General features: G+C 44.6%; 1 protein-coding gene across 1 annotated transcript in view; it reads left to right on the top strand.

Moving 5' to 3' along the window:
- The window catches only part of LOC307242056 (contactin-associated protein-like 5), a gene marked incomplete at both ends in the record, with an annotated part of 64130 nt that overhangs the window by 31724 nt on the left and 19290 nt on the right, over positions 1 to 13116 (top strand). The window contains 6 exons of the mRNA XM_080016393.1: positions 5370 to 5476; positions 5877 to 5996; positions 6637 to 6831; positions 7002 to 7164; positions 10576 to 10703; positions 12706 to 12876. Of these exons, the coding sequence (XP_079872519.1) occupies positions 5370 to 5476; positions 5877 to 5996; positions 6637 to 6831; positions 7002 to 7164; positions 10576 to 10703; positions 12706 to 12876 (884 nt within the window). The remainder of the gene's footprint in view (positions 1 to 5369; positions 5477 to 5876; positions 5997 to 6636; positions 6832 to 7001; positions 7165 to 10575; positions 10704 to 12705; positions 12877 to 13116) is intronic.

The raw sequence follows: 13116 nt of genomic DNA, 5'->3' as shown, positions 1-13116 counted from the left end.
AGGTTGTGCATAGCAGGGAGCCGTCAAGAATGTTGAGCTTCCGATTATTGAAACGTTGGCTTTGAGCATCTCAAATTTATCCTGCTGCAGGGGAGCTGTGAGGATGGCCACCACCCGCACCGCCGTTCGGCTTCCAAGAACCGATACTACATGGTAGTATTTCGTAGCATCCATGTTGATCTCACGCAGAGTGCATTGCACTTCACCTTGGGAAAACCAGGCAGCGGCGGATGACTCCCAAAACTCTGTCAGCTTCAGGGAAACTGCATTTATCGACATGTTCTCTGTGCATGACAGCAGATAAACTTCGGGGTCACCAGTTTGGAGGCAGGAACGCAGAGACAGATGGCCTCTCTTTTCTCTTTGACAACACAACTCGTGTGTCATTTATTCAGAATATAGGCAACAGCATTAGCACCGCTCAAGCTCTTCCCGCACCCATGCCACACTGAACCCCGCGAGTCGGGGACCACCCACAATGCTTTACTCTCTTAAAAGAGACTAACTTATGTGCCCCGGTGACTGCAACCTGTAATGGTGAATACTGTCCATAACAAGTCCACTACAGTAGATCGATTGCATCTTAATTGCAACACCATCATCAACATCACAAGGTGGCTTTGTTGTTGTGGTGGTGCTGCACTACTACTGTACGTATCAATATTACAAACAGATCTTGTTTGACCAAGCACACCAACTGCCATATTCAAATACTGTTAAACGGCTGATAAGAGGTGATTAACATTAACTGCTTGCTTGTAGTACTTGATTCGCCTCACGAAAATAGTACGCCATAACCACGAAACACAACAACCTGACGGAATGGATTGACTACAAGTTTAGTCTTGTGCAGAAATTACGTATCAACCTAACAGTCGCACATTGCGCGTCACGTCCTCCTTATTTTCATGATCTCCACAGTTCCAGCCATGGTGGGAAAGCAATCCTGAAGTAACTCTTTTAGGGACTTCTAAGGATCCTGTTTCAGAGGGTCCCAGATAAATGGTTCCTCATTTAGTTATTTTACCTGGTTGGTAAAGTGGCTTATAATAATTACAAGGTTGTGTCTTGAATGTATAGGTGTAATTTCAAATAGGCTTTTACAGATTCATGTTGTCTTTAGAACTCCATATCCCTAAGCCTAGGAAGAGTCGGAAAACAAAAGTCCAGATGGAAAACTAAAGTCAGCCCTTCCCAGCCAATGGCTAAAAGTCCTCCCCATTAGAACGATAAAGTCTTGGTCCCCTGTCTGCACAGGTGGGATCGGTGTACGGTTTTTAATATATACACACGCACATCATTTCTTTTTTACAACTAATGGAAAGGAAGTCCCTTGAAGGTTGCTGCATAAGTTATTAAGGTGTCTGTGACCTTTTGAAGAATATCTGAACTTCATTTAACACAGAGGAAAACATATTTCTTGCTAACAGGGATAATCAAGCCCACATGTGTATGTGGTGATTACATCTCCAGACTCACCTTGAATCTACTTTCAAGGCTGACCTCAAAGCCCCAGCCTGCTGTTGACAGGAGCTTGTTGTTATGCATTGAAAAAAATGTTTTGTCGCACCATACAATTCTATAATTTTGATTCTCAGTGGAAACCAAAAGCACAAAGCATTGCTAAGATGTTGCATCTTCCATTTTTGTGTTTGTGTGTGTGTGTGTGTGTGTGTGTGTGTGTGTGTGTGTGTGTGTGTGTGTGTGTGTGTGTGTGTGTGTGTGTGTGTGTGTGTGTGTGTGTGTGTGTGTGTGTGTGTATATATATGGATATGTGTATACATATACATATACATATATATATATATATATATATTTATATATATATATTTATATATATATATATATATATATATATATATATTGTTAGTTAGTCCAAAACTCTTATTTGGATTCTCTAGTTTTCACACTAATTTGCGAACAAACCATATCGTCCCAAAGCATTCCTGACTTTGCAATGAATTTTCATTATCGCAGAACCTTTCAAACCAATATACACAAATTTTCCAAATGGATTGAAATAAGAGGTCCATTATGTTTGACGACATCAAAGTAATAGGAAGCAAAGTGAGCTGTTGCCAAATATTCCTCTTTATTTAAGTGCAAATACAGCAGCTTGGTTCTGTCTGGTTCCCGTACTGAGCCATAGCAAGACTTTCCTATCAGTCAGAAACACACATACACCGGAAAGTGTGTTATTCTCGTCTTTTTTTGAAAGCCACGAATGATTGTTTTGTCATCCGACTTTGTTTTGAAGTGCAATTTATTTTCGATTTTTCTTTTTAAGGTAAAACGTGTTTTTTTCCGTTTTTTTTCTGTAATTGATTTTTGGGGAGCAGAGGTATGAGCTGTAAGAGAAAGAGAGAGAGAGATATATAATTACACCATCAAGAACAGCGGTTCTCAAACTTTTATTTTGTAGTGTGTTGATGATCTTGCCCCCGCCGCTGGCATTGGGAGAAAAAAAATGAATATAAATGATGTACTGTATGCACATCGTATGTGTTTTTTAACAGTTCTTTTTTTTTTTCGGAGTACCCCAAAGTACCACGAAGGGTACTCCCCATTGGAAAAACGCTGATCGAGGAGACATCACATGGACACATACTGCACAGGCACACACACAAGCACCAACATGCACACCGATATGAGCACACACTCGTTCAGTAGCAATCAGAGTTGTGACATCACTGGACCTTGTTATTTTGACGTGACTCTGAAAGCCATTCTTAGACTTTTTTTTTTAATTCATAATTTCACAAATTTTCGATGAAACAAAAATGGTCTAAACAGTATATGCCGGAGGAGTGACTCAGCCTCAACGCGTTGAACACCACTATCAGGGAGTTCAGCAGTTCCCACTGCGGCACCAAAGAGGACAAAGAATGTGACCATCAGACCTGGAGTTCACAGCACCTCCTGTGTTCCTACAGTGTTTTGTTTTTTGTCAATTCATCCACTCGTCAACTGCACTTATATACACAAAGGCGCTTAAAATTTTTTTTTTTACATTTTGTCAATTCATCTACAGCATATTCACCCTATTAGAATCTAGCGGTATAAAAGGGACACTGTAAAGGACTTGACACTTTTCCAGCGGTGCTTTGTCCGGGCATGGTGATTTGGAATGCTTCCATTTCCAGCACGGACGACTTTGGAACCATTTCTTCAAAACCTTGATAATTGAGGGCCCTTGACTCATCTTCCTTGAAATGACATTTGGCCGTCAAGTCTCCGCTCTCGGCAAACCCACTGTCTTTCAGCGTCTGACGCAGGCTGTCACAGCTCCCCGTCGGGAGGGCGCTTGCAGCTGAAACATCGGCCGCTCGCGCACGTCTGCTCCCACACGATGTTGTGGATGAATGCCGCTGTTTGAATGTCAGGCCTCATTAGGTTGCCACTCTTTGGGAGGCCATCTAAGTGGCTTCTTATGTTGTCACCATATGGGGGGGAAAAAAAAAAAATGAACTTACAATTACAAAATTCCCACTGCTCAATGCCTTTGTAGGAGCGTCATTAGCCGCTTTTTTACAGTACGGAGATCCCGCAACGCTGCCGTAAAGGAGGCCCGTCAATACTGCAGCTTTGCTTTCTTACACTGCACAGAACAAAGGTGACATAAGGCCACCCCCGCATTTGATTGTAGATGGCTTTCCGGATCAGAGGCGTGGCAATGGGGTGTGATGTCACACAGCAGCGCTGGCCTCTAATGTGACACATATCTTACACATCCGGCGGCGGACATCGATGATCTGGAGCGATCAATAGAGGATCCCCTGGTTTCCACCGGCGCTTGAAGCACTTATTTTATTACCGGTATTAATTATTCATATTAAATTATATTATACATATGATAACCTGGAGCCGCGACTTAATCACTTACACACACACACACACACACGCGCGCACACATACACACGTGCACACACACACGCAGACACGCACACACGTGCACACACACACACCCACACACACACACACACACACACACACACACACACACACACGATCCCCCCGCCTCTTTCCTCTCTAATTGCAGTCACATTTCACTTTCCCTCTCTCAGTCCATCTACACGTCTGCCAAGCAGATGCCTCCATTTCCTCTTTTCTCTCTTTCTTCTGTCGTTCCTTCCATCTATTATCATTTCTCTAATGCTTTGACCATCCGCTACCCACGTATGTCTCTCCCTCTACCTCTCTATCCCTCCCCTCTTTCTGCCTTCCCCGCTCTCCCTCGGTTGCCCGAGCCCACTATCTATGCGCGTGCGTGCGTGCGTGCGTGCGTGCGTGCGTGCGTGCGTGCGTGCGTGCGTGCGTGCGTGCGTGCGTGCGTGCGTGCGTGCGTGCGTGCGTGCGTGTGTGTGTGTGTGAGCCCACGCGTCGGTATTGTTGCCGCACATTCCATGCCTCTTCCCCCACAGGTAAATGAACTTCCTCCAGACCCGCCGGGTGTCACAGCAACATGACATTTCATTCCGAACAACCTCTCCGGCTTCCTGCCGTCGCCATGGCTTCCTGTGAAAGGGGGAGCAACATAAACATAAAAGTGCATTTCCCACCCCACCCCACGTGCTTACCTCTTATTCAACCGGCAGCATTCCAACCCCATAATTTGGTTCACTCACTTTTATGCCAGTGAGCCGTGCAGCAGAGCCTGGTACTAAAGTATCAGGAGAAGAGACACAACACGGTTTGTATCTTCGAAAGGCCTTTGTAATATCTACCGAATCATTTCTCTCGTTTTGTGATACTGACCTCATATTTACCTCATTTTACCACATCTTATTATGCAAAGATTCTCACGGGTAGGTTGTCAAACTAGCATCCGGTTATCTTCTGAACACAACCTCATTGGGTGACTTGTCGTCGGCAGGCGCTCTGTCGCAGCGGTTCCCGACAGCTCTCAAATCTCAATAATGTTTGCGGAGCACATCTGACCACAAGTTCACACTGGGGACGGGCGTGTTTCAGAGGAGACCTGCAGCAGCACACAGCAAACCAACGGCAGTAGTGGCAAAATTGGTATCTATTGGTTCATCACAGGGGTGATTTATTTTCCAAATATGAAGGAATATTAAAATTAAATTAGTACAATTTGTTTTTGTTTTGTTATTTTTATTAAAGGATTTTGGGGGTACACTTGCAGTAGCCTCCCTTTCAAAAAGGTGAAATCGCTGCTCTCTCGCGTAATCTGTTCCTGTCTTTCAGAGGAATAGATTAGATCTCTTTCTGCGGAAGCCCCTAAATGCCCTTGATATTTCTTCAAAGTTTACTTATTACTTATTACCTATTACTTCCATTGACAACCACTGCAAATAACTCTCTCTCGCTCTCTCTCTCGCTCTCTCTCTCTCTCTCTCTCCCCTCAGGTGTTCTCCCAGTCACTGTGAACATGGCGGTCGGTGTAGTCAGTCGTGGAGATCATTCCACTGTAACTGCTCAGACACCGGCTACAGCGGAGCCACCTGCCACACCTGTAAGCCTGTGTGTGTGTGCGTGTGCGTGTGCGTGTGTGCGTGTGCGTGCGTGTGTGTGTGTGTGCGTGTGCGTGCGTGTGTGTGTGTGTGCGCATGTGTGTGTGTGTGTGTGTGTGTGTGTGTGTGTGTGTGTGTGTGTGTGTATGTGTGTATGAACGCACTTACATAGTTTCACAGACAAGCAAACAAACCAAGAGACGTGTCAGCGGTGCTAATTAGTTTGCTCAAAGCAAAAGTGAAAACCTTTTGTAATTAAATGAAGAGGACAAAAAAGATCCAGGGTTAAATGAACAAATGTTTCTGTCATTATTATTATTATTATTATTATTATTACTGCCGAGGGTGCTGATGTAGGTGCTGACGTTGTGATCGTTTCAAAGTTGTGCTTTTTCCCCTCAGCGGTACACGAGCGGTCCTGTGAGGCGTACAAACACAACGGGAACACGTCTGGATATTACTACGTCGACGTGGACGGCAGCGGACCCATCAGACCTCAGCCCACATACTGCAACATGACGGGTTCGATCAAGCCCTTGCTGGGTTTTTGGGTTTTTTTGTGAATGTTCCTCCATCCACATTCTCCCGTCTGCAAATTCACGCGGCTGCCTTTCGCCTCTTGCGTGCGGTGGTTGCACGCTGGCCGGGGAAGGCGGCAGGGCCCCCCACCTACAATAGAAAGAGCATAAAAAGGAGCTCATCCATAACGCCAATACTTTGAATGACTGTTTTTTTGAAAGTTGATTGCTAATGAAAAAAAGTATGATCTTTTATATTTTACTAAATATTCTTATGGATTTCCACTTTAATTACCCTAAGAAAACAGTAGTCTAGTTTAGATTAAATCACAATCTCCTATTCACTACTCAGCTCCGGTTGAGATATTAAAGCGTTCCACACAAACAAACAAGACCAGAATGGGAGATTAACATCACTCTTCCTCTCTCTCTCTCTCTCTCTCTCTCTCTCTATAACTCTCTCTCTGTCACTCTCGCTCTCTCTCTCTCTTTATAACTCTCTCTGTCACTCGCTCTCTCTCTCTCCCTCGCTCTATCTCTCTCTCTCTCTCTATAACTCTCTCACTCTCTCTCCCTCTCTCTCCGTCACTCTCTCTCTCTCTCTCTCTCTCTCTCTCTCTTCATCTCTCCTTCCTCTCATCCAGAGGAGAACACCTGGACGGTGATCCAACATAACAACACGGAGCTAACCAAAGTGCGACCGGGAGACGGTCCACACCTGCTTTACTTTGAATACTCCTCCGGAGAGGAGGTGCTGGCGTCCGTCCTCGGCCAATCAGAGAGATGCGAGCAGGAGCTGGTCTACCACTGCAGGAAGTCCCGCCTCCTCAACACGCCAGGTAATGGCTGTTTGGCCTCAAATGACGAGCTATACCATGTGTTCGCCAGATGGACTGTAGTGTGTGTGTGTGTGTGTGTGTGTGTGTGTGTGTGTGTGTGTGTGTGTGTGTGTGTGTGTGTGTGTGTGTGTGTGTCTGTGTCTGTGCGCGCGTGCGTGCGTGTGTTTCAGAGGGCTCTCCGTTTAGTTGGTGGGTGGGCGGTTCTGGTCTTGGCCGTGTCCAGACCCACTGGGGTGGAGCAGTGCCGGGAAGCCATCAGTGTGGCTGTGGCCTGCAGGGGAGCTGCCTGGACCACAAACACTACTGCAACTGTGACGCGGACCGCACTGAGTGGTACGTCGCACACCTAAACACAACTTTCTTCAACTCTATTCAGTGGAAAGTGGCGTTGGGTGCCCCACTTTGGGGGCGGCTTTGAGGGGTCCACAACCCAACAAACCCCTGTTTTAGTCGGATGGCTGGGAGGTGGGGGGTTGATGGGGGCACTGTTTCTCTATGAGAGATGCCATAAGACAGAGTTACGACTGTAATTCATTCTATAAGATCGGTCGTATGTTAAAACAGTCGTATGTCGAAGGAATTTTTCCCATATCAATTATGAAATCATGAAGGGTGAAAATAAACAAAATACAAAGCACAAACACAGTAAATATGAAAAAAAATGTCGATAAGCCACGAACTACGTGCACACACGAGGTAGGTCGCCTGCTGACTGACTGCTGACTGGCTGCTGACTGGCTGCTGACTGACTGCTGACTGGTTGCTGACTGGCCGCCGACGCGCTAACTGCAAATTTCCACACTCGTATCTTGGATTAGTCGTAAGTAGATGCAGTCGTACGTCGAGGTACCACTGTATCACTTGTCAACTTTGGATAAAATAGAATAATATGGGCCCAAATAATATCCATATTTAAGCAGGCGCCGCTGTGTGGTTTTATTGGGGAAAAAGAAGATAATAACTCCTTTCCCGACATTATTTTTTTATAATCATGGCAGGCCCCCACACTGAATACACACTGAATACTTTTAAAAGCAGGTTAAAAACCTTGCTGTTCGCTACAGTCTATGACTGACTTACTCACTGACTGACGTCTGTCTGTCTGTGATGCTGGCGCTGTGGCCGCTGCTAACCTTATACCTAAACTTAACCCTTGCTTACCTTATGGCTAAAATTAATCATCTCTAACCCTATACCCTAACTTAAACATCTCTAACCTCATACCTCAACTTAACCGTCTCTAACCTGAGTGACTTCTCCGGTTCCAGTGAGAGCTACCACTTCCGGTTCTGGTGACGTCTTTGCGTGTGCGTTGCTGTTGTCTTTTTTGCTGTTGTTTTTTGTTGTTGCTGCTGCTGGAGTTGATGTTGCTGCTGCTGCTGTTATTGTTGTTGTTTTGTGGCTGCTGGTGCTATTTCAGTTGCTGTAGTTGTCGTTTCTGTTGTGATATTACAGTGAGAGGATCATAAGAAGGGTGTGTTTTCGGAGAGAGATAGTCAAAAGGGTCTCCTTCCCGAGGTCAGAATGAAAAACTTGACCCGTAATTTAGGGGCGCTAATTAAAGGACTGTGACTGGATTACGTGCACACAGTTGAAATTTCCGTTTCTGGTGAGGGCTACCACTTCCGGTTCTGGTGACATCTTTGCTGTGCGTTACTTCATTGAGATGAGACGGTACACACTGTTGACTCAATACAGATGAGGAGATTTTTGGTTCCAGTGGGAGCTACCACTTCCGGTTCCGGTGACGTCTTCGCTTGTGCGTTGCTGTTGTCTTTTTTGCTGTTGTTTTTTGTTGTTGCTGCTGCTGGAGTTGATGTTGCTGCTGCTGCTGTTATTGTTGTTGTTTTGTGGCTGCTGGTGCTATTTCAGTTGCTGTAGTTGTCGTTTCTGTTGTGATATTACAGTGAGAGGATCATAAGAAGGGTGTGTTTTCGGAGAGAGATAGTCAAAAGGGTCTCCTTCCCGAGGTCAGAATGAAAAACTTGACCCGTAATTTAGGGGCGCTAATTAAAGGACTGTGACTGGATTACGTGCACACAGTTGAAATTTCCGTTTCTGGTGAGGGCTACCACTTCCGGTTCTGGTGACATCTTTGCTGTGCGTTACTTCATTGAGATGAGACGGTACACACTGTTGACTCAATACAGATGAGGAGATTTTTGGTTCCAGTGGGAGCTACCACTTCCGGTTCCGGTGACGTCTTCGCTTGTGCACTGTTGCTGTTGCTGCTACTATTGCTGCTGCTATTTTCTGTTGCTGCTATTGTTTCTGCTGGTATTGTTGCTGCTGGTGTTGTCGTTGCTGCTGCTAACCTTATACCTAAACTTAAACATGATGGGGCACACAGTTGAAATCTCAGTGTCTGGTGAGGGCTGCCACTTCCGGTTCCAGTGACGTCTTCACTTGTGCGCTGTTGATGCTGCTGTTGCTGCTGTTTTTGCTGCTGATATTGTTGCTGTGGTATAGTAGCTGCTAGTGTTGTTGGTGCTGCTAACCTTATACCTTATCTGGTGTTGTCGTTGCTGCTGCTGCTAACCTTATACCTAAACTTAACCATCTCTGACCTGATTCCTTAACCTAATCATCTCAAACATTATACCTAAACATAACAATCCCTAAAGTTATACCTAAACTTAACCATCTCTAACCATATAGCCAAATTTAAATGTCTCTAACTTTGTACCTCAACTCAGTATCTCTAAAATCGCTACCACTTCCGGTCCTGGTGACGTCTTCGCTTGTGCGCTGTTGCTGCTACTGTTACTGTTGCCGTTGCTGCTGTTTTTATTGCTACTGTTGTCTGCTGCTGGTATTGTCACTGCTGGTGTTGTCATTGCCGCTAGTGCTGTTGTTGGTGCCGCTAACCTTATACCTTAACTGGTGTTGTCGTTGCTGCTGCTAACCAATACCTAAACGTAACCCTCGCTTACGTTTTCCTCAACTTAACGTAACCTTATACCTCAACTTAACCAGCTCTAACCTGAGTGACCTTTCCGGTTCCGGTGAGAGCTACCACTTCCGGTTCCGGTAACGTCTTTGCGTGTGCGTTGCTGCTGCTGCTGTTGCTGCTGGTGTTGATGTTGCTGCTGCCGTTGTTGTTGTTTCTGTGGCTGTTGTTGCTGCTGTTGTTGTTTTCTGTTGCTGTTGTTGCCACTGTGGTTGGAGTCGCTTTTATTGTTGTTTTTGTTGTCTTGGTTGTTGCTTTTGTTGTTGCTGTTGTTTCAGGGGAATTCTTTTGTAATGACCGGCTGACAACTGCATTCCTTCTTTCTTTCTTGTATTTCTTTGTAAAGCGCATTGTGTTGCCCTGGTATGAAATGCGCTCTATAAATGTGACTTGACTTGACTTGAGAATAACGTTGTAACATGAGTGTTTTAATGACTCGCATATTCAATAAATTACTTTATTTAGCTGATAGGATAAAGGAGAAGTGCATACGATGAGCAGGGAGAGGATTTATTTTCTGTGCATGATATGAATATTTATGAGTTACACCTTCTAAATGCGTCCTTATTGGTCGAGTCCAATTGTTGCAATTGGTGTAGGGAGTTCACATCACCAATCAAATTGTATGTATAATTTGAGATTTTATATATATATAAAAGGTCCTCTTAAGGTCTTTGCACAGGCCTGATTACCACTCTTTTTCTCTTCTTACTATTTTACATTTACCTTTTTTCCACATCCTTTTTTTTATTAATGTTTTCCTCCGTGTCCTCCTGCGCTTCCTCTCCCTGCAGGGCCAACGACTCAGGTCTGCTTACCCACAAGGACGCCCTCCCCGTCAGGTCGCTGGTGCTGGGCGACGTCAACAGGCCGGGCTCTGAGGCCGCGTACAAAGTGGGACCACTCCGTTGCCGCGGAGACAGTAGGTCCACTTTGGGAGACCAGGGCATTACGCAAGAATGTCTATGCCTTGGAGATCACTTTTTCGTTTAGGCTGACAAGCATCAGAGTTTTCCTTTAATGACTGAGGACAAAATGTGGGTCTGAGCCTTGACCCATTGAGATTCAATGGTTTATGACGTTGTATTGTTATAGCATGTGTCCCGTTAGAGTTATTAAGTATTTTGGGTGAACTGGGACAAAATTGAAATTTACAAAATTAGGAGAACAAGTCAGAGAGATCTAGATAAATGGATGAATAAATCGTTTTGACCAAAAGCCAACCTCTGTTTTGATTACATACAACCGTATATACAGACCTGTGCTAATAGCACATGTGAGGGGAATCAGGGAGAGGTATTATGAAGAACGATTATGAAGTATTTTTATAGAGGAGACCGAGAAGCGGTTTGAAATGAGAAAATCTGAACGCTTAAGACAGCCGCACCAACGATCTATGACATGGCTCCAGAAAAAACTGTCTAAGGCCAGAGCAAGGTTCCAGCAGGCTTTCATATTCAAAAAATTTTTCTGTGACAACAGTGCACTTTGGAACACATCTTTGCGCTCTTTGTCTTTCACAATGAATTGGTGCATGTAAATATGTAACCCACCGCAGCGAAACCCGCATTGTCGCCCATTTCTAAAATCGCCAGGAGCAGCCAAATAAGTTAAAAAAAACCTTTCTAGAAGGAAAATGTGATTTTTCCATATTTGTGTTCCTTTGTGTTTCTTTTATCTCTCAACGTATTTTCAAAACCGAGTGTGATTCATAAATAGTAGATAAATGTTAAACCGTGCAGTTAAATATTCCCATTAGATTACATGGGGAAACGCAGTTCACTTACCGAGGCGCTGAACAGCGCTGAACAACGAAGATCAATCGTTTCCTTTAAAGCGAGCGCCCAGGTGAAGATCATTCCTTCATATTCCATGTGATGTGAAGTCACAATGTGAAACTGTTTTGATAGAGTTCAACCTTTAAAATCGAATGTGTTCACACATCTGGTTTCATTGTTGTGTAAGCGGCGTAACACGCGAATAAGAAAAGCTGACCTTTCCTTCCGTAAACAGCCCTCGGAAAACTTTGATGGTGATTATCTCAGAAACACAGTTTGCCACACCCTTGTCATTAACAAGCCATAGCTTTAAAAATATTTGCTTGATTCGCACAAGTGACACCTTGTTTTGAAGCTCTGATTCCCCACTTTCAAATGATGTGAAGAAAAAAATAAGTGAAACAGCACCAAAAGAAACTGAAATCTGGTGGGTCACACATGAAACGTAGGTGGTGATACTGTACAACAGAGCTTTAGATAAAGACCACTCCCCATTTAAAGATAAAGGGTCTTTTCTGGTAAGCCACAGACTTACTGCCTGGGAGAATTGCCAAGATATTCTTATGTTAAAGAAACTTTAGCAGAACTAGTACAACTTCACCTCGGTCCCTGCTACTGGGGTCAACAGTGAATTACAAACGTACGTACTGGTGTGCGAGATAAGGTGTTTGCTTGTTTTACCATCTTCACTTCCACCTTTATAACATATTGCACTTGTTCCATTGAATATATGTTCGTGCAGACGGAGCAAATTAGTTTTCGGAAAGATGTTGTTTGGTAGAGACAGGAGCTTGTGCTCACATCATCACAAGCGCATGTCGTCTTTGAAATCCAAGAAAAAGAAACTTGAGGCTTTTCCCAGCATGTTACCTCCGCACCAGTTCTCTGCAACAACACATCCGTCATGTCAAAAACGCTGCAACACTTCCCCTGCTGCTCCGTCCGTCACAGTTCCAGTAGACAATGAATGTGGCGGGGTCTGGGAAATGGCCTCGGGTCTTGGGACGGGTTGTTTCATAAAGCAGAAATATATCAACAAACTGTCTGGCTTTAGGGGGCAGACACTTGTTGGGAAGATAACAAGAAACAAGTTTTTTTAGAAGGGAGTTTCTTTCTATTTCTCCCACTGATTTGTTTCTATTCCAGAGAACCTGTGGAATGCTGCGTTTTTCGACAAGGAGACATCCTACCTCCACTTTCCGACGTTCCATGCCGAGCTCAGCGCCGATGTCTCCTTCCTGTTTAAAACCACGGCCTCGTCTGGCGTCTTCCTGGAAAACCTGGGAATCAGGGACTTTGTTCGGATTGAACTCAACTGTAAGGAAATGTTTCGACCTAAGCTCAACTCAACCATATGTCGGCACATGGAGGTCCATGTTTTGGTCCCGTTTCACTACTTGGAGCCTTCAAAATCCTGTTTCATGCATACATTCACATCAACTGTTGATATTTGAAAATTCCACCAACAATCATCAAACGTTCAAGCTCTGCCTAAAATCCTGTTTGTACCACAAAAAAATACTGCAAAACCGAACCGAGTACCTCCGTCTCCTCAGG

The sequence above is a fragment of the Zeus faber genome, assembly GCF_960531495.2.
Source record: "Zeus faber genome assembly, chromosome: 16".
Classification (NCBI taxonomy): Eukaryota; Metazoa; Chordata; class Actinopteri; order Zeiformes; family Zeidae; genus Zeus; species Zeus faber.
Note: the sequence above shows the minus strand (reverse complement) of the source record. Positions and strands in the feature narration are given on the sequence as shown.